A 20,895-nucleotide genomic window follows, 5' to 3' on the forward strand; every position below is an offset into this window, starting at 1 on the left:
GAATTAAATACGCATAATTAAATTAAATCGAATTAGAAAATAAAAAATAAAAAATGGTCAAACCACATTGATTTCATTTTTAAGGTTGATGTCTTCCGGTTGCTTCAAATCTCCACCCTTAAATCCTTTAATTTATATGTGTAAATTGTAACTACCACTTTTTAATGGGTTTGAATTTAACTTGTATTTGTCAGAGGATAAAAAAAGGAAGTTGAACTTTTTATCTTTTTAGATTAATCATAAATTTAGTGTCCAAAATTTTTAAAAATTTTCTATTTTGATTTCTAAATAGAAAATTTTCAAAATTAAGTATTTGAATCATTAAAATTTTTTCAATCTAAGTGTTTCAAATCTTTATGGCTCGTCGAATTAGCAACATAGACGTCTAGATTGCACCGATATGCCAATGGACCCAACCTTCGAACTGCCAAAATCAGATGCAAACAATGACATAGTGGCATGAGATCATTCATCCTTGACGAGCAAAACCAACATATTTTTTTGTTTTTCTTTTTATTTAATATATTAGTATTAGAACCTGCACGATGCGCGGTGCAATATTAAAAGATGAAATAATCTTTTATAACATCATTCAATAAAATGATAAATTGTCGTATTCGTACGTTCCCGTATCTCGTACCTTGTGTTCATGCAACCCAGCTCCTGGTATATGAGATTAGTTCATACACCAAGCTAGTCAACCAAAGTTTTTTTTTTTATTATCAATAAAAAATGAACTGTTTTTTTTAACTTGTTTTTAATTTATTTTTGTGTCATTGAAAAAAGAAATTAAGTATTTTTTATTTTATGTTTATGATTTATTATAAATGATTGTTTATTTATTTGAAATATTAATGTATTACTTTTTTAGTGTACCGTGTTTTAAACATATGGATGCCTTACCTTTTTTAAAAATTGTCGTATCTTGTATGTTCCTGTATTTCGTGTCTCGTATCCATGCCACCTAGCTCTCGGTATATGAAACTACTCTATACATCAAACTGATCAACCAAGATTTTTTTTATTACCAATAAAAAATGAAGTGTTTTTTTTTTATTTGTTTTTTATCATTGAAATAAGAAATTAAATTTTTTTTATTTATTATAAATGATTGTTTATTTATTTGAAATATTAATGTTTTATTTATTTAGTTTAGTGTATATATGCGTGTGCATGTCATATTTTTTAAAAGTTGTCATATCCGTACGTTCTTGTGTCCCGTGTTCTGTGTTCGTGTAACCTAACTCTTGATATATGAGACTATTTCATACACAAAATTAATCAACCAAGATTTTTTTTTTATTACCAATAAAAATGAAGTGTTTTTTTTTTTAAATTTGGCTTTATGTCATTGAAACAAGAAATTAAGTTTTTTTTATTTTATGTTTATAATTTTTTATAAATGATTGTTTATTTATTTGAAATATTAATATATTACTTATTTAGTGTAGTATATCCAAAGCATATGAATATCCTACCTAAAAATTATTGTATCCATATGTTCTTGTATCTCGTGCCTCGTATTCGTGGAACTTAGCTCCTGGTATATGAAAAAGCTCAATAAACCAAGCTAATCAACCGATTTTTTTATTACTAATAAGAAATAAAATGTTTTTTTTTAATTTGATTTTGTGTCATTTAAATAAGAAATTAAGTTTTTTTAGTTTATGTTTATAATTTTCGTATCCATACATTTCTATATCTCGTGTTTTGTGTTCATGCAACCTAACTCCTGGTATATGAGACTATTTCTATAGTTTTTTTTTATTACCAATAAAAAATGAAATGGTTTTTTTTTAATTTATTTTTTGCCATTAAAATAAGAAATTAAAATTTCTATTTTATTTCATGTTTATAATTCATTATAAATGATAGTTTGTTTATTTGAAATATTAATGTATTACTTATTTAGTATAGAGTGTCATAAACATATGGATATCCTATTTTTTAAAAATTATTGTATCCATACGTTTATGTATCTCGTGTCCCGTGTTCGTGCAACCTAACTTCTGGTATATGAGACTATTTCATATATTAAGCTAATCAACCGAGGTTTTTTTTTATTACCAAAAAAATGAAGTATTTTTTTTAATTTATTTTTTATCATTGAAATTAGAAATCAATTTTTTTGATTATTTTATGTTTATAATTTATTTTAGATGACTGTTTATTTATTTAAAATATTAATGTATCACTTATTTAATATACTGTGTCATAGGCATATAGATATCCTACTTTTTAAAAGTTATCGTATATTGTATGTTCACGTATCTCGTGTCCCGTGTTCGTGCAACTTAGCTTCTAGTATATGAGATTGCTCCATACACCAAATTAATCAATCAAGGTTTTTTTTTATTACCAATAAAAATGAAGTTTTTTTTTTTAATATTTTTTTGTGACATTGAAATGAGAAATAAATTTTTTTATTTTATTTTTATAATTTATTTTAAATTATTGTTTATTTATTTGACTTATTTAGTATACTGTGTCCTAAGCATATTGATATCCTATATTTTAAAAATTATCATATCCGTACATTCCTGTATCTCGTGTTCTGTGTTCGTGCAACCTAACTCCTGATATATAAGACTACTCCATTCACCAAGCTAATCAACTAAGTTATTTTTATTACTAATAAAAATGGAGTGTTTTTTTAATTTGTTTTTGTGTCATTGTAATAAGAAATTAAGTATATATTACCGTTGGTCTAATTGAGAGAGGGAAAATGTTAAAATATAATTGAGTGGAAAATGTTAAAATATAAAAAAAAAATAACTGAAGGATGGAATGTGTTATGTGCTTTGGCTTCTCATAGTGATTTACTGTGGGTGGTATTGGGGGATTTTAATGATGTATTGGCAGCTTATGAGAAGTGAGGTGGTCGTACGCCAGCCATTAGTTTGATTAATGGGTTTCGGTCTGCGGTGCATGAGGCCTGTTTGTTTGATTTCCATGTATCTGGGTATGCTTTTACTTGGGAGCATGGGAGGGGTAGTGATGCTTTTGTGGAGGAGAAGTTAGATAGAATTCTAACTAATCATGACTGGCGACTTCGGTTTCCCCAAGCTACAGGTTCGGTTCTTCAAATTACTTCTTCTGATCATCTTCCAATTTCTTTGGAAATTCGTTGCTTTGTTCCACGGGGGCAGGCTTTACGTTTTCGTTTTGAAAATAGCTGGTGCAGGGAAGTTGTAACGTCCCATTTTTCTATTGAATCGAGTCGTTGCTTAGAGTCGAGTCGGGCTGATCCAAAACCCGGTTCGATCCATTAGATTCTAGAGTGGGCTAGAATGGGATGTAATTGAAATAAGGAAAAGAAGTGGACTTACTTGAAGGAAACAAAAAGATCAAAGTATAAGGATTAAGACTTGATTTCACTAAAGTATAAAGTTGAGGTATTAAGTTGTACCATTTTGACACTTGAGGTACCATTTGGTAATTTTCATATAAAAATCAATGACATTCTAGAGACTACCCGTGGATTCCATTTCATTTATCATTTCTTCATCCTTATCTTCATCTTCTTCCTCTACTTTCCTCTTCCACTTTCCTTTCTCCATCACGTTTAATGGTGGTGAAGATTTTAATGGGAGTTAAGCATTAATTCAACTTCTATTCTATCCAAGTAAGTAAACCTTCTTGAATTTCATACTTGAATCATTTGGTGATATTTTTTTTAGATGGTTCATAAGAATTCTCATGTATAGGAGAGGTGAGCTTAAAGGTAGAAGAAAAAGGAAGCTAAGAAGAAGATTTCAAGCTTGTTAAGCGAAGGTGTGATAGCTCTTTTCATTTACCATTTTCTTTGCATGAGAAATTGTGTGGTGTATTGCTAATGAGACAATATTGCTTCATGTTGAGTGGGAGGACTGGTAATGGTGAGAAAACAGGGGAGGTATTGAATAAATGAAGTAAATATTGAGTTTATGTTGAAACAGGGCTTGCTGGAAATTTGACCAGTAACTTCATCTTGATTTTGACCCCATTTCATGATGGAATTAGGAAGTGTCACAGAAGAGTTATTTGTTCCTCTATGTGTTAGCTTTACATGGGTTTTTGAATCATTCAAATTGGAGTTGTATATTGAGAGATATGATCAAAAGAGTACAGACTGTGCAGGCTGGAAGACGCGACGCGCGCGCGCGAATTGCATGAAGAGTTCGCGTTGCACTTCTCGCGCTCGCGAATTTGAATTACGCGCTCGCGACTCTCACCTGAAACTCTCTGACTCTTATTTGGCACATCTCGCGCTCGCGACTTTCAAGTACGCGCTCGCGACTTGTGCTCGCAACCTTATTGCCTCTCATTTGGCCCTTCTCGCGCTCGCGACTTGCAAGTGCGCGCTCGCGACTTGGCCCTTGGCCTGTAAGCGCTCGCGACCTTCACCGCGCGCTCGCGAATTTGGCCTGGGAACTCACTGTCTCTCCTTTTGCACTCTACGCGCTCGCGACTTTCAAGTACGCGCTCGCGACTTGTGCCCGATAACTCACTGTCTCTCATCTGGTGCTTTACGCGCTCGCGACTTGGCAAAGCGCGCTCGCGACTTGTGTTTTTCTGCACTTTTGGATTTCATTTTCAATGCAATTGTATTCCTTTGCTTCACTTATATGCCTCCAATCATTTTAACACCAAAATACAACATGAGAACATGTATCAAAACAACATGCAAGCATGCAAATGATGTGAAATGAGGTAAACACAACTTGTAATTGTATTCTATGCAATTGTGAAATAATGTGAAATGGTGTATGAAGTTATGAATTGTATTCCTTTTCTCAACTTGTATGTTTTCAACCATTTTAAAGCAAAAAGACATCATGAACACATGTATAAACACAAAATGCAAGCATGCAAATGGTGTGAAAATAACATGACACAAGCATGCAAATTATGACACAGTTACTTGGCTTTTGTTTTATCTATTGTCATTCCATTAATATGTTCCATTGAGGTTAGGTAGAAACCATGTAGATAAGGCTATGTCGTGACATAGAATAGCAGATCTGCGCCCTATACAGTTTGTTACTCCGGCTACAGGCCGTTGAGTGGATATGATTATACAGGCCATAGCAGCCAAGCATACAGTTTCATCTAGTTTTATACAGTTTTTCTTATCACTTCGGTTTCACTATAACCTTATGGAGCTATACAGTTATATTGACTACAAATTGCATAATCATACAGTATACTAAACAGCAAGAAAGATCATCAAGTTAAACATGAAAGTATCATGATATGTGTGCTTACATTCCATATGTGAGTAAATGTGTATTTATTTCCCCATATGTATGTGCTTATATGTTTCTTCATTCATTGTGATATTCACTGAGTTTAATCAAAGTTGCAGAGTTCATACAGCATAAAGAACATCAGGTAAGATCATGAAAGTATCATGTTATATATGCTTACAAGTTTATCTATTTAATTCTTAAGGAGCCATACAGTCATGAAATGTTATTAATCATAACTTATATGATGTGATTAAAAGTGCATAAGTCATACAGCATAATGAATAGCAAGTAAGACAATGAACATATACTGCTATGTAATCATACATGTTTATTGATTTCATTCATACAACACAATGAACAGCAGGGAAGACCATGATAGTATCATAATGTGTAATTTAAGGTTCATGTAAAGGAGTTATGAGATAAGTAGATTAATTATGTTTATGAGTTAGAAGTTTATTCGTTGCTACAAAGAGACATTCATGTTGAAATTTACTGATTCTATGAGTATCAATGCTTTATGAAATTGGTATTTTAAGTTAGTTGCCATCGCACTTTGTTTAGTATGTGAATTATGAGCACCACTGAGTTTTATACTCAGCGCGTCGATTCTTATCACGCGCAGGTTGAAGATCGTGGTTGCTACTTGAAGACTTGAAGAGTACTATCAAAGCAGAAGTGACTATTTTAGTCATAGTAGATTGAGAGTTGTATTAAGAATTATGGCATGTATTAAGATTTATGGCATGTATAATTATTATATTGTTAGAGCTTATGTGATTGTAAATATAAGTGAAACATGTAATTATTTTGGTGTAAGTAGTTGGAGATAAGAATAATACTTATGAAATGATTGAAGATGAAATAGTTTACTATAGTTGGTATGATTAGGTCATGAAAACTTGATATAGATTCTGATGAAATTAATTGCTAGATATTAAATGCTATTGAGGATTTATACAATTATGAAAATATATATATAAAGTGTTATTGTGTTATGATGATTCTTTGGAGATGTTGGAAGTTTAGAGTGTAATTAGGAGTGTTTATATTCATATTTTGCATACAGTATGATATCCGCATGACAGGACATAGGTTCAACCAGATTGTAGCTTCTCAGCTCGGTTCATTCGGGTTTAACGGGTGGACCGGGAAGGGATGTTACAGAAGTTGCTTGCCGTGATTTAATTATGCAGTGTTGGACTAATTTTAGCCACTTGGGTGTTACTAAACGGTTGGAAGCTTGCGCCAGGATCCTCTCGAATTGGGGAAGGGAGTTCAAGCAGAAGTTTAAAAATGATTTGGCAGTTTCTTTAAAACCATTTCTGTGTTACGTGGCTCTCGCCATCAGGCTGATGTGGATCGTTTTAAGCAGGCTAGGCACCGTTACCATGAGCTTCTTCATCAACAGGAAGTGTACTGGAAACAAAGAGCCAAGTTGTTTTGGTTGGAGGAGGGTGACAGGAATACTCGTTTTTTCCATAACTCGGCTACTGCTAGAAGGAAAAAAAACCAGATTGTGCAATTACAAGATATCAATGGTGAATGGCAGAACTGGGGGACTAATCTTGAACAGGTAATGCTCAATTACTTCAATGATTTATTTTGGGCAAAATCTTGTAACTCAAAAGTGGTTCTGGATTGCATTCCTTTTTTACTCACTTTGGAAGATAATAATATGCTGTTACAACCATATTCAGCCGAGGAAGTGAAGTGTGCGGTTTTTTCTATGAAACCGGATAAGTCACGTGGACTTGATGGGTTTAACCCGGGGTTTTATCAGCAATATTGGGACGTTGTTGGCCCTGACATAACAGCAGCTTGTCTTAATTTTTTACGTTCTGGAGAGTTTCCTGCTTCATTAAATGAAACTGCCATAGTGCTTATTCCAAAGAAGTCGGATTCGAAAGTTATGGGAGATTTGCGTCCGATTGCACTTTGTAATGTTATGTTTAAGGTGATGACAAAGATGCTTGCCAATAGATTGAAGAAACTTCTACCTAAATTAATCTCTGAAAGTCAGAGTGCATTTGTTCCTTGTAGAAGCATTCAGGACAATTGTATTTTGGCTTTTGAGGCAATTCACAGTTTTAATTGTCGAACTCAGGGAAAGGAGTTTTCGGCTGCTTTAAAAATGGACATCCGCAAAGCATATGATAGGATGGAGTGGTCCTTTGTCCGGGACATCTTGTGCAATTTTGGATTTTCTCCTGTGTGGGTTGATTTGATATATCGGTGTTTGTCGATGGTCTCATATTGGATTTTGCAGAATGGTAAACAAATTGGGCCTATTGTTCCTACAAGGGGACTTAGGCAAGGGGATCCACTCTCTCCCTATATTTTCATTCTTTGTGCAGAAGGTCTATCTAAACTGATTCAAATGCATAATTCATTGGGTTCGTTACATGGGAGTCAGATTTCGAGGGGAGGACCAGTAATCTCTCATCTCTTTTTCGCCGATGATAGTTTGGTATTTTTTAGGGCTGAGGAATTAGAGGCCAGGACCTTGAAAATTTTATTACTGGCTTATGAACAAGCTTCGGCCAAGAGATAAGCCTACAAAAGTCGTCCATCATGTTTAGTGCAAACACTCCGGCTGATAAGCGAAACTTAATTTGTAACACCTTAGGAGTTGAGGAAAAGGACTCTTTAGGGTGTTATTTGGGGCTCCCGTCGCATATTGGATGAAAAAAGAGAGAGGTATTTGGCTATCTGAAAGACAGAGTTTGGAGGAAGGTTAGCTCTTGGAAGACTGGAATGCTTTCTAGGGCAGGCAAGGAGATTTTGTTGAAGACGGTTTTGCAAGCTATGCCTTCATATATTATGAGCCTGTTTTTATTGCCCAAGACATTGTGTTATGAAATTGAGAGCATTATGAATAAATTCTGGTGGGAATCTGGAGGTGCTAATAGCAAAAGTATTCATTGGTTGGCTTGGGAGCGTATGGCATATCCAAAAGGGTTTGGTGGAATGGGTTTTAAAAGGCTACGCGAGTTCAATGTTGCCTTATTGGGGAAGCAAGGTTGGAATATTATCTCAAGACCAAATGCTTTGATGACTCGGGTCTTGAAATCAAGGTATTTTCCAACCTCTAATTTTTTTTATGCTTCTTCGCCTTCTAATCCTAGTTATCTATGGAGAAGTATTTGGGAGACTCGTGATTTGATTAAATTGGGTACGTATAGGCGGATTGGTAATGGAGCTTCGACTTTAATTTGGGATGAGCCATGGTTACCTAATGCTAGTAATTCCTTTGTGACTTCACCTAGGCAGATGGGTTCCAACTGTTATAAAGTGTCTGATTTGCTTGTGAATGGAAGATAGAATGCTCCTTTATTGGAAAGATTGTTTAATGAACGAGATAGATCAGAGATTCTTTCAATTATACTGCCCAATGCACAGGTAGATGATAAGTACTGCTGGAAATTTGAGAGAAAAGGGCGGTATTCAGTGAAAAGTGCATATCGGAAGTTACAAGCGCCAAGGGTAGGGATGGCTACAGATTCAATCCGTTTGTGGAAGAAACTGTGGAGGTGTTATGTTCCTCCAAAGATTCTGAATTTTGGTTGGCGGTTGATTCGAGAGGTTGTCCCCTGTCTACAGTTGCTACGGAAAAGGAGAGTCGATGTTGAAATTATGTGCCCTATGTGTCATGCTTGTGAGGAATCTTTGTTGCATTTATTTGTGCAGTGTTCATTTGCCAGATCAGTTTGGATGCTAACGAGTGTTGGTTGGCAATTTCCTCGAGTTAGTTCTTGGAGAGCTTGGTTGGAAACTATTTTTCAATGTTCCTCATTGCAGGCGGCAGAAGAAATATTTATGATCCTATGGGCTTTGTGGTCGGCAAGGAACAAGAAGGTGTGGAAATTCCAATTTGTTAGTCTGTCTGGTGTTGTGCAGATGGCAGGACGTGTTCTGAACGAGGGGCGCAGCCATCGTGCCAGACCACCGCGACTTGGTGTTGGCAACCTGGCTGACAGAGCTTGGTCAAGTCCACCTGCAGGATTTATGAAAATAAATGTGGATGCTTCTGTTTTGCCAGGCGATAATGCAGCGGGTGTTGGGTTGGTGTGCCGAAACAGTTTTGGTGGGCTTATAGCTGCAAATACAATACTTTTGCATGGGAGATTTGATGCCTTGCATGCAGAAGCACTCTCAGTTCGTGAGGCTTTAAGTTGGATAAAGGCTAAGGCATGGAGCTATATCATTGTGGAATCAGATGCATTAATGGTTGTTAATGCCATTAATTCGTCTATTGAGAATGATGATTCGTCATTTGGTTTAGTTATTTCGGATTGCAAACTTTTAATTAATGAAATTGGCAATGTTGAATGCCGTTTTGTGTATAGGTCTGCGAATGCGGTTGCTCATTTGCTGGAAACTGGGTCACATTCCTTGTCAGGCCTTGGAGTTTGGGAGTCTGTTCCCCCTCCTTCTATTGTTGATCAACTTTTAATGGAGTAATGAAATACCCAATATTTATTCAAAAAAAATAAAAAGTTATAAGTATATATTACTATTGGTCCCTACAGTAGGAAACTTAAAGATCTAGTTTGATTGATTTTGTAGAAAACGTTGTGATAATTAATTGCAGACAAAATTTAATCGTTGGTCCCTACTGTTTTTATTTTTAGTTTTTTAATTTTTAATAATTAATCCCTAATGTTCCCCCTCACATGTGATAATCTTAAAGACTTTACACTTGACTTTCATATAATGCGAACTACTCAATTTTTATATATTACATAGATTTTCTTACACGAGGTTGAATTGAATTGAATTAAGAACTGGTGGGAAGAAGGAGAGAGGAGAGAGATCAAGGGCATATAGATAATCTCAATACGTCATTCATTTGCATGGTATGCTATGTGATGTTTATCAACCCACCCAATTTTAGTCAACTAAACAAATTTTAATTGGTTGCGTCTAATAGATTTTCGGCTGCCTATATCAACAATAAGGATAACAACATAGACATTTAATTACAAAATATTTCATTCAGACAAATAAAATAAAAAATTTTAAAAAAATGAGACGCTAAATTTATAATTACATCATTTATAAATAATAAAAGATATAATAATAATGTCATTTTGCTGCATAGAATAGAAATGGATCTAAAATCCTAAATTACTTATCTGTCAAAATTTTCAGATCTAAATTAATTCTAAACTCAAAAAAAAAAAAAAAATTTCTACAATCAATTACTTAAATGAATCCAATTTAGTTACAAATTATTTGTGGACCTTAGATGTCTATGTGGATATTTCAGCGAGCCACAAACACTTGATTAACAAAATTTTAGTGTTTCAAATGCTCGATCATAAAAAATTTTTTCTACAGACATCAAAACAAAATATTCTGAAAAAGTTTATAATTTAATAAATAGAATATTCATAGTCCAATATGTTGGCTGCATAAACATCTTTAAAGAATCCAAACAACCCATCGACTTGACATTATTAATTAAATATTTATGATGAAAATAATATGCATGAATTGTAATAAATTTCAAATTGTTTGTTAACTTGTACAGCGTGGTGCCCTTCTAATATATTATGTTGTAGGATATATTCTCTGGAATCCTTGTTAGAAAATTAATAATAACATATATAATTAGTAAAGAAATTGATAATAAATTGCCACAACCTACGTATAATATGAAATTGAACCATAATGTAATTAATGAAATTGACCACGTTTTGAGTCTTTGTTTTTTCCTGCATTCTTAATATATTTTTAGCTAATTTCCACTTTCATCGAAGTTAGATCTCTTTTTAGGTAGGTAAGACAAGAATAAGACAAATAAAATTCATCAAAGAAAGAAAGAAACAAAACAAATAAATAAATAAATAGCCTCTCCTTGTTTGAGAGGAGGCGAAAAAAATATAAAATAAAAATGTGCAAGGATCAAATAGATAAAATTAATATTTTTAATCTTTTATTGATTCATTTACCATCATTTACATCTAATAATTTCAACGGTTTGAGGGAAAATTTGATAACGAGCATCATCCTTCGATAAATAATCACTATGCGTTAGACCGATAGAATTTGATTAATCGTGTTTTTTTTTGTCGTTAAGGTGCAAACATATAAAGGAAATTTGGGAGGTTGAAGGTGAAGAAATTGGTTGAGCAACAAGGAAATTTAGAGATATGGAAAATTAACAATAACGGGAGCCAGTGAAAATCAAGTTTACATATTGATCAACGAGGTACATGTAAAATCAGAAATCTAACATAACCAACTTCCAATTTGGAATACTAATTTTTTGAATATAAAAATTAAAATTATATTTTCAGATGGAGATTAATTGGCTTTCTTCTAGGTAAGTGTGAACCTCTCCTTCATTTTATGTTCCTATCCCTAATCTTTTATCTATTCAAAACGTAGACAGTTTTTGCTGGCGATCATTAATAAAAATATTAATGTAACGACTTTGAATTAACTATTACCTCTCTTTAAAATAAAAATGCACAGTGGGATTAAATTATTTTTCTCTGCCGGCAGAAATAGGTTTCAAGTTGTCTGAACTCTGTAGCAATGTCACCAACACCTCTTAAATATAAATTCATTGCATCACATTCACATGCAATAATCGTTGGTTGTTAAAGACCTGCTACGAAATATATATATATATATATATATATATATATATATATATATATATATATATATATATATATATTAATTTATTGTTTCACTTCAATTTATGTGCTCCGATCCATCAACTTAAAAGGGTAGGGATAAAATGCATAAAAATGGAGGATCACCGATTTGAATAATCCAACAGGTTATATATTTATACTTATGATTATTTTTTTAGAATTAAATATTCTGTAATATTTTATAATATTACTATTGAGTTCCTCACATTTATTATAGAATTATAATTTAGTCTCTTAAAATACTTTCTGGATGAAGTGACTAAATAGTTTCATGTGATTAAACTTCAGGAACAAAATGAAATTTTGCAAAAGAATAAGGATGTATTAATAATTTTGATAAAAATTTAGGACTAGATAATTAATTACTCTTATATTCTTAGTTTAAAATAAATTAATATGTACTGAAAGTCTGAAAGGGCTCCTCAAAAAACTGCCTATATAAAGACGGAGAGGCAGAGCCATGCACGCAGATTGAGCCATTTCACAAGTTTCTATCTTTCGCTTAATTAACAAATTAATCACATCGATGGCTCAAGCACTTGTTCAAGAGGTTTACCAATCCAATAGCTTGAGCAGTTCTGCCCATTTCTCCAACTCCAAACCCATTTTGGCTGTGGATGATGAAATCCCCACCATTGATTACCTCAATCTTTTCCATGATGATCCTGATCAACGGTCTAAAGTTCTCCAGCACCTCAGCAAAGCGTGTGATGAATACGGGTTTTTCTATGTAAATACAAATTAACTTTTTGTCGAATCACAAAAAGTTCTTTTTGTGAACTTAGTTGGATTAACATACTATTCTTTCCCAAGTTGTTTCAACTTTTTTTTTCATCCCTATAACTTTTATCTATATTTCATTTTTTATTAAATTGAGCCCAATAATTTTTGAAAATTTTAATTCTACATACTAATTTAATGTATATTTTTAAATATACATGTATTTAGCCCCTCCTAGTTTTGAAATTTTACTTATTACATACTCTAAATTTCTTGCATTTTTTCTTCGTATTTTTTTTTTTTTTTTGTCATTTATATATCATTATAACTCACATAGAAATATTTTTGATAATATAATTATGAAACTTAAAAAATTAAAAATGTTTGTATTTGTTCCAATTTTTTTCTTATTTTTGCCTTCGTCCTCCACCTATCTTTTAAGTCTAATTTCATTCCTGCATGCGATGATTAACAAATCATCATACATACTATATATTTAAGATATATTATATTATATATGTTATAAGTTGTCTTGTCTGTATAGCATGCCACATGGTAATTTGCATTCATGTGGATCATCGCAGTGAGAGCCTAACTATCTCATAAATTTGCATTCATGTGGATCAAATTTTATTTAATTTATATTTAAGTCAAAACTATCAAGTAATTCTTTTATTATGTTACGATCAAGTTAAATTAATTGGTGATTTGATTATGAGATTATGTATTTGCAGTTGGTAAATCATGGTATTCCAGATAGTGTGATTGAAGGTACACTGAAGGGGATTGCTGATTTCTTTGAACTAACAAAGGAGGAAGAAAAGAGAGAGCATCAAAAAAGAACTACCAACAATAAGATTATGTGGGATCAAAATTCTCATAGTGGGGAAAATAGGGAGTATCTAAAGGTGATTGCACATCCAGAGTTATATTGCCCTAATAAACCACTTGGCTTCAGGTATCGAATTAATAGCAATTTAAGTTTAAAACTCTTAATTTTGTTAGAAAAAAATTTACTTGGAAATGCAGTTCATTTCTACTAATTTAACTATCTATTTATTTTTTCATTTGAATTAATATTAATATATAATACAGAGCACTTATCTCTTAAAATATGCACAGTATGAACACATTAATATAATTTGTTATTTATATTTGATACAGAGAGGCTTTAGAAGAATATTTTAAGAGATTCCAAGATGTAAAAATAGGGTTAGCAAGAGCAATATCGAAAATCTTAGGCTTTGAAGAAAGCTACATAGAAAAAGCTTTGAAACTCGAATCAGGTTTCGATGTAGCTGCCATGAATCTCTATCCACCAAATTTCCAATCAAAAGGTTCCACAGGAATTCCTTCTCATACAGACCCTGGTTTCATTGTTTCTCTCATTCAAGACGTTAATGGCGGCCTTCAAGTTCTATCCCATAATGGGAAATGGATCAACGTGTATATTCCTCGTAATGCCTTTCTCATTCAACTTGGTGATCACCTTGAGATTTTGACCAATGGGAAGTACAAGAGCCACCTTCATCATGTTGTGGTGGAAAAGAACAAGCTTAGAAGAATCTCATTGGCAACACTCCACGGACCTGATCTAGACACATTTGTGGCTCCGGCAACAGAGTTTGTCGATGGGTTTCATCCTCCGGCTTACCGTGGCATGACTTACAAGGATTCTTTGGAAGCTAACGGTCATGGTGTGATCGAAGTACAATCGTGCCTTGAACAACTTAGGCTTCAAAACCATAATTAATTAGTCTTTTAATTAATACATGTATTAAGTGCTAGATTATTCATTTTGCAGAAAAATTTGACTAATTATGGTTGTAATGCATGCCGAACGGTGATGAATAATTAATCATTATACGATAAGCTCGAAAAAATTGGCATTATCTCTATAGAAAATTATTAGTATATGATTATAATAAGGTTACTTTCATGTGATGGATAGTACCAAGTCAAGTTTATATAAGGAGCTTTTAATTAATTCAACAAAGGAGCCAAAATTTATCAAAAAAAAAAAGTTGCCTGGTACAGTCTGAAGTTGTAAGCGTAGATGATCAACCTTAAAAACGAAGTTAAAAATAACAGGATCTGATAGGACAATGGAAACTGGTTGGCGGTCGGCAGCCGGCAGCAGATAAGTTCTTTCGTTTTTCAAAAACTGCGTGAAACCCCACATCTAAATGTATGCTGTTGAAAAATATGGCCGAGTACTATAACTAGAGGCTAAAATCTTCAACATAACATACTTACCTGGACGGGGTCAATGGTAGATCAAGAAGGACCATGGCCTAGATCAGTGACCTCCATTGCACTTTGGAGGGGTGCTTGTCTAAGGTCTCCCCAAGAGGGAGAGCCTACGTCATAATTTGTGGCAGCGGGGTTCTGCGTTCGCGCGGCCCCTTGCCAATTTATATATCGAAACTTTTCGTTTTGCCTTATTTTACTGATGGCTTTTTCTTACATGGGCTTGTATCGTCTATAATATTAGTGGCCTTTTTCTTATGGGCCTAAGGCTAATAGTTAACCCTTTCTACATTATTTGTCAACAAGTTGACATTATGGATTTGTATAAATTTTGTGAAATACAAAGTAGTTTATTTAAATCTTATTTGATATGTGTGTGTGTATATATATATATATATATATATATATAATATAATTGATTTTAATGGAGGACATTTTCTTTTTTCTTTAATTCATAATTAAAAGTAAGAATGATTTAAACGAAAGAACAAAATAATTCAATGGGTTAAATTTCTAGTATGAATCAATTAGTTTGCAGAACAAAATGGGCGAGTTACTAATTTTAGTCCAATCTCAATGCTAAAATACTTACTGTGAATTGGGTTTTACTGTCTTGGGCCAAAGTCATTTAAATGGGCCGAAGAGCTTCTGAACCAGGCCTCTTGATCCATTCTAAAAAATTGACTTTTTCCATGTCCTTTGTTTTCGTTTCTTCCTATATATTATTTTATTTTTGGAAACTTACTATTTTATCATTGTATTATATCAAAATAAATGAGTTTTAATTTTTTCTTTTTTCCGAGATTAGTTAAACGGATGCAAAAGAGAGACTAACTGTGTATTTTTAAAAATATAAAAACAATATTGTATTATCACGGCAATATAGGAACAAAATTATAATTTTTCCTTATTTGTTACCTAAAAATTGTTGATGGTTGTATTTGACAATAACTTTTTAAATATTTTTTAAATGCTAAATGTTATCTTTATAGTGTTCGGTGCATAGCGCGTGAAATAGCTTTTAAAAGTTAAAGAAGCATTTTATAAAAAGTTAACTCATATAACTTTTAACTTTTAACGTTTTATGAAAAGCTATTAAAACAATTAATAACCGCCAAAATAACTAATTTTTACTAACAGACCAATAAATTATGACATTTCTAATTTAAGATTCTCTCTCTAAAATTAAAAAAGAAATCCCTAAAATCAAAACATTTCTTCTGTGCTTGATATGAAATTAACAATGAGATCTCAAAATTTAAGATAATTTATACTAAATATTTTTTTTAATTCTATAACAACTAAATAAATAAAAAGGAAAATTACGATTACATTATTATAAAATACAACTAATTTGTCCCTGCTTTCTAGAAATACTTTTTCAAGTTTCAATATTTTCGTTCTGTCAAAAATTTCAATCTTTCCATCAGTTTTCTTCAATTTTTCTGTTTGTCGAGTAAATAATGAAGGGTGAAAAGAGAGAGAATTTATAATTAATCGAAAAATACCCTTTTTATTTTATGTTATTTCCTCTTCTTCAAGGATGCGCAGAGACGCTTTTTGAAACTCAAGTCAAAATCATCGCTACTATTACATCGCTAGAACCATCACCGGTGTTGCCATTGTCACCACCAGAATATACCAACAAGCTCATTGCTTTCTGTCATTGCCTTGGTTATGTCTCAATAGAAGTAAATAACATGACGACTCTCCTTCTCACTACTGCTTTACCGCTATTATTTTCAATTCCGCCACCGTCGCCACTGGAATGCAGGGACGAGCGACGCCTTCTCTAAAGCTTTCAATTCCAATGATAGTAATTGCTTTTGCTACCTTATGAGAAAGCCTTTGATCTATGGATTCCTATTGAAGGATTCGAGAATGGTTTCTTTGCCTTCTATTTGTTCTTTCGATTATGGTTATGGAGGCCTAACGATGATGGACAATAGAGCTTTGAAATCGATTTGCTCAGGTTCGGATTTGAAGTACATTCTTGATTGGTCAATTATATTGAATGTTTGATTTTGTTTTTATTATTTGTCGTTTTGTTTCTCGATTAACTGAACCATAAGAAAATCTTGAACTTTCTATTTATTTTGTTTCCTTTCATATAATCAATTTGAGAATTTAGAGTCTTAGAGATCCATAATCTCAAAGTACTCTCTAATGTCTTTCGAGCGCTATAAAAGAAGAAGAAGAAGAAGAAGCATGTTATTAACCTTCAAAAACATTCTATTCGTTTTTGTCTTTTGCTTATAAGATTATTTATGTCATTTTCTATTCACTTAACGGAAAAATTAGAGAAAACTGACGGAAGGAATGGAAGCAGTGACGGAATAAAAATATAGAGACTTCAGGAAGCATTATTAAATTAAAAATTAAAATTGCATGTATAAGAAAAGACAGGAGTGATTTTTCAATTTAGACAACTGTTTATTGCCCTAATATGAACATGTTGCTTGTGCAGGGAGAACAAGTAACTGGATTTGTAAAATAGATTTCTCAATCAAATTCAAAGAAGTGTGAGACTCACCACACGATTTTCAGGTAATGGTGTGAGATGTGAACTCACTTCAGAAGAAAAATAGAAATAAAAGTTTCTGTGATTCTTGAGTGTTACATCACTCAGGAAATATTTTTTAGAATATTCAATTATTCTAGAATGTAAAGCATCCGTATTATAAAGTCATCTTTTTAGGATATATGAAATGAAATAAAATAAAAAAATCTAGCCTGTAATCGTAAATATAAATTTCATAGTCAAACACATATTTTTTTAAATATTAAGAGGACAGTTTATATTAATGAAATTAAATCGGTCAAATATATAAATTCACCTATAGATTTTATGACTTTAACCTTGCAACACTCACATTTTTAAAGAAAATTTATTATTTTCATAAAATTATGAATTATGATAACATTTCATATAATTCCACACCAAATAATAATACTTCAACCTTTTAATATATGTTTCACTATAATTTTGCAAGTTGAAAGTTCGATAAGTTGATTTTATAAGTTAAAATATTTAATAATTTACTTGATGATCCAACCAATTATTTATTGTTTTGAAAGGCAATCAACGATTAATTGGATTAATAGAATTTGAGTGGTATAATTTAATCATATCACAGATTTATTATACTTTTTATTTACATAAGGGAGGATAGACTTCGCTATGGCTACAGAAAGAATCTCTCAATTGCAACGGCAATAAAGAAACTCAGACCAGTTATTTTATTTATATTTTTTTTTAAAAAACCCTTCAAACTTGTAAAAATAACCCTTCTAATTTATACATTTTATTTTTCAACTGAACCATAATACATAAAGTTTTTCTGAAATTTATAAATTTCAGATTCCATTAATCTAAATTATCACTATGTAACTTTATCTTTACCATTGAGATCAAAGAGAAAAATTTTCTATAGAAGTCTTCAAAACTGTTCATATTCATTACAGCAATCACTCAGTTTGAAGCATATACAGAAAAGCAAAAACAACTCATCCCTCATCACTATTCACTAAGCATATTATAAAACTTCAAAGAATGAAACAAAAATGCAAAAATTGATACACATTAACAAATATCTGAAAATTCAAAACAAACTCCCTTCAAACATCATCGACAGTATATATTTATCCCTTACTATAATAATTATTATTATTATACACCAACTTATTGAGAGCGTGAAATAACAAAAAGTAACAGTTTTAGCATTCTTTGATTCTTCAGAAATTGATTCTTTAATTCCGCGCAGATTCGAGGATAGCATCGGTTAGACCATACATGGTGGTACCTTAGCTCGAACAAAGGTGGAGGATTGCAGTAGATGACCAGAGTGAACTTAAGATCACATCTCATATGATACGAGCTTAGTAGTTTAATTGAATTAAGTTTCATGAGATTGATTCTTTATTCTGCCTTATAACTCTCTTTTATTCTGCCTTGTATTCTCTCTTCCTGAAGATGAAAGACCAGCATCCACCTTTTCGACGCCTGCATTGCAATTAAGAAAACCCCATGTCAAAATCACCAATTCTTGCAATTCATTTCTCTTTTTTCTTGAACAAAGACTTTAACCAAGAAAGGCATTAGAAAGTCATATGCAATCTTTTTTTTTTTTTTTCTGTTGTCATAACTCATAAGAACCTTAAAATATTTTCAAAAATTAAGAGATAAAACGTTTCTTGTTTTGTTGAGTAAGTAGAAAATTCCCCTGTTTGATACTCTGTTTTGCAAAAGAGCATCTCAAAGAATTACAGAGATCTAGAAAAGATTAATCTTTGAAAACAATAATTTAAAAACATTGATAATTAATTTCAGAAACTTCAATCCAATTTATTTAATTAAATGAATTTCTCCACCATTGCTCAAGCACATTATGGATCCTTCAATAGATCTTCCAAAACTTAAAAAAAAAATTAAAAAAAAAGGCAATTCTAAGAAAATTGAAAAAAAAAATCCATTTCATTTCATACCTGCCACTGCTATTTCTGCTACTACTTGTACTGCTACTGCTCCGACTGCCACTGCTTTTTGAGCTTCCGCTATTACTACTAAATCCAGCACTGTCATTTTCCCCTGTTTCTGCAAATCTATTCTTCCACCACTCATTATCTACACTACTTTTAGCAGATCCATCAAAAAGCAGAGGTTTTGGTGATACCCTTCCATCTCTTACACTATTATTCACCGTTCCTGAGTTGTTCTTCTTCTTTTTCCTTCTTGAACCCAAAGAAACTGGAAAAACCATTTTTAAAAGAAACCCACCCCCACTATTATGCGTGCTTGCACTTCTATTCATTTGCACTTTCTTATCATGCCTTTTCTTCTCTTCACTATTTATACTAACATTTCTTTCTTTGCTAAAACTTTCTTGTTTTCCTTTTTCTCTTTCTTTTTCTTTTTCTTTTTCTTTTTCTTGATCAACGATTCCATGTTCGACAATATCTTTCAAGGAAAGCTCGTAACACCCTTCAGGCATTCTGCTTACCATTTCCATTAATTCTCTTTGGCCTCTAGCTATAGCTTGAGCTCTCGAAGACGGAGATAAACTCCGGTAATGGTTTTGACGGTGTTGAGGACTTCTTGCAGGGCTTGTTCTCCATAACGGCGGTGAACAGACCCCGGAATCTTCATCGCCCATTAGTTTCCTCTCTGCTCCGATTTCTTCCATATTATTCCAATAATTCAGTTCTATTTTTCTTGGGGCTTGGACGCCATAACCGAGGCTGTAACGGTTATAACCGTCGCTTATTCGATTGGAAAAATGTGGATTTTTAGCAGGATCTAACATGGTTTTAACTGATTATAGGGGGAAAAAAAAGAGAGGAAGGAGAAGAGCGTTTTGTTCTTGTTGTTGTGTTGTTGATGAGAGTTGGGTGAGGAAGAAACAGAATCACCGATTCGCTTTTGCTTTTCTAATGGCCAAAGATTATGTCATTATCTTTGCAATGAAGGTTTTAATGGTGAGTCATGGGTATGTGGGACCCTTTCTAGACTCGTAAAAGTCAAGGTGTTCTAGATGGTGGGTTGTGCTATGTGGGGTCCATTTAGCTCCTCTTTCTCTAAAAAAAAAAAAAATTTCCCCTCTTTTTATTTTTTGGTCTTTTAAGGAGCTTCGGTTTTATTTTATTTTTTTTAAATAAATCCAAATTAAAACATAATTATTATTTTTATTATAATTTAGGAGAATTAATAATTTTGTAATCACTGTATAATAATCTTAAACGGCTTTTATTTTTGAATAAATAGTAATACAAAGACAAAAACTTTGAAATAATTTTTATATAATTGTCGAGGAAAAAATTAAATCACCAAAACTAGTAAAGTTTAGAGGTTAAATTTTTATGACTATTTTAGATTTTCATATCCAAATTTTTATATAAAAAAGGGATAAAAAAGTAAATACTTGAATATTTAGGTTTAAATTTTATTGAATTTAATTATATTATATTTATTGTATGTATAGAAAATTTGATGAAATTAAATAAAATTCAAAATATATTAGTCAAAT

General features: G+C 32.2%; 2 protein-coding genes and 1 non-coding gene across 3 annotated transcripts; 2 read left to right on the forward strand and 1 right to left on the reverse strand.

Moving 5' to 3' along the window:
- The first annotated feature begins 12,428 nt into the window (after positions 1–12,428).
- On the forward strand, positions 12,429–14,375 carry LOC149493543 (2-oxoglutarate-dependent dioxygenase 19-like). The gene is made up of 3 exons (XM_089725937.1): positions 12,429–12,632; positions 13,357–13,580; positions 13,787–14,375. Exons 1-3 carry the CDS (start codon positions 12,429–12,431, stop codon positions 14,373–14,375), a joined length of 1,017 nt encoding a protein of 338 aa, XP_089582063.1.
- A 495-nt stretch (positions 14,376–14,870) lies between these two features.
- LOC149493544 (U1 spliceosomal RNA) lies at positions 14,871–15,031 on the forward strand. Its single transcript, XR_016322763.1, has one exon. It is a non-coding gene; the product is annotated as a U1 spliceosomal RNA (small nuclear RNA).
- A 3,395-nt stretch (positions 15,032–18,426) lies between these two features.
- LOC149493545 (patatin-like phospholipase domain protein) lies at positions 18,427–20,319 on the reverse strand. Its single transcript, XM_089725535.1, has 2 exons — positions 19,358–20,319; positions 18,427–18,875 (listed from the first exon to the last, which is right to left on the reverse strand). Exons 1-2 carry the CDS (start codon positions 20,173–20,175, stop codon positions 18,815–18,817), a joined length of 879 nt encoding a protein of 292 aa, XP_089581661.1. The 5' UTR covers positions 20,176–20,319; the 3' UTR covers positions 18,427–18,814.
- Between the last annotated feature and the right edge of the window lie 576 nt (positions 20,320–20,895).

Source organism: Jatropha curcas, chromosome 9, assembly GCF_041381405.1.
Source record: "Jatropha curcas cultivar XTBG-Jc1 chromosome 9, XTBG_Jcur_1.0, whole genome shotgun sequence".
NCBI lineage: Eukaryota > Viridiplantae > Streptophyta > Magnoliopsida > Malpighiales > Euphorbiaceae > Jatropha > Jatropha curcas.

Bases quoted from the DNA above. Each gene is read 5' to 3' on its own strand.
- LOC149493545 (XM_089725535.1), bottom strand. From the start codon at position 20,175: ATGTTAGATCCTGCTAAAAATCCACATTTTTCCAATCGAATAAGCGAC. The intron at 18,876-19,357 runs GTATGAAATGAA...ATTGCAATGCAG, and splicing joins AGCAGAAATAGCAGTGGCAG to GCGTCGAAAAGGTGGATGCT.
- LOC149493543 (XM_089725937.1), top strand. From the start codon at position 12,429: ATGGCTCAAGCACTTGTTCAAGAGGTTTACCAATCCAATAGCTTGAGC. The intron at 12,633-13,356 runs GTAAATACAAAT...ATGTATTTGCAG, and splicing joins ATGAATACGGGTTTTTCTAT to TTGGTAAATCATGGTATTCC. The intron at 13,581-13,786 runs GTATCGAATTAA...TATTTGATACAG, and splicing joins AATAAACCACTTGGCTTCAG to AGAGGCTTTAGAAGAATATT.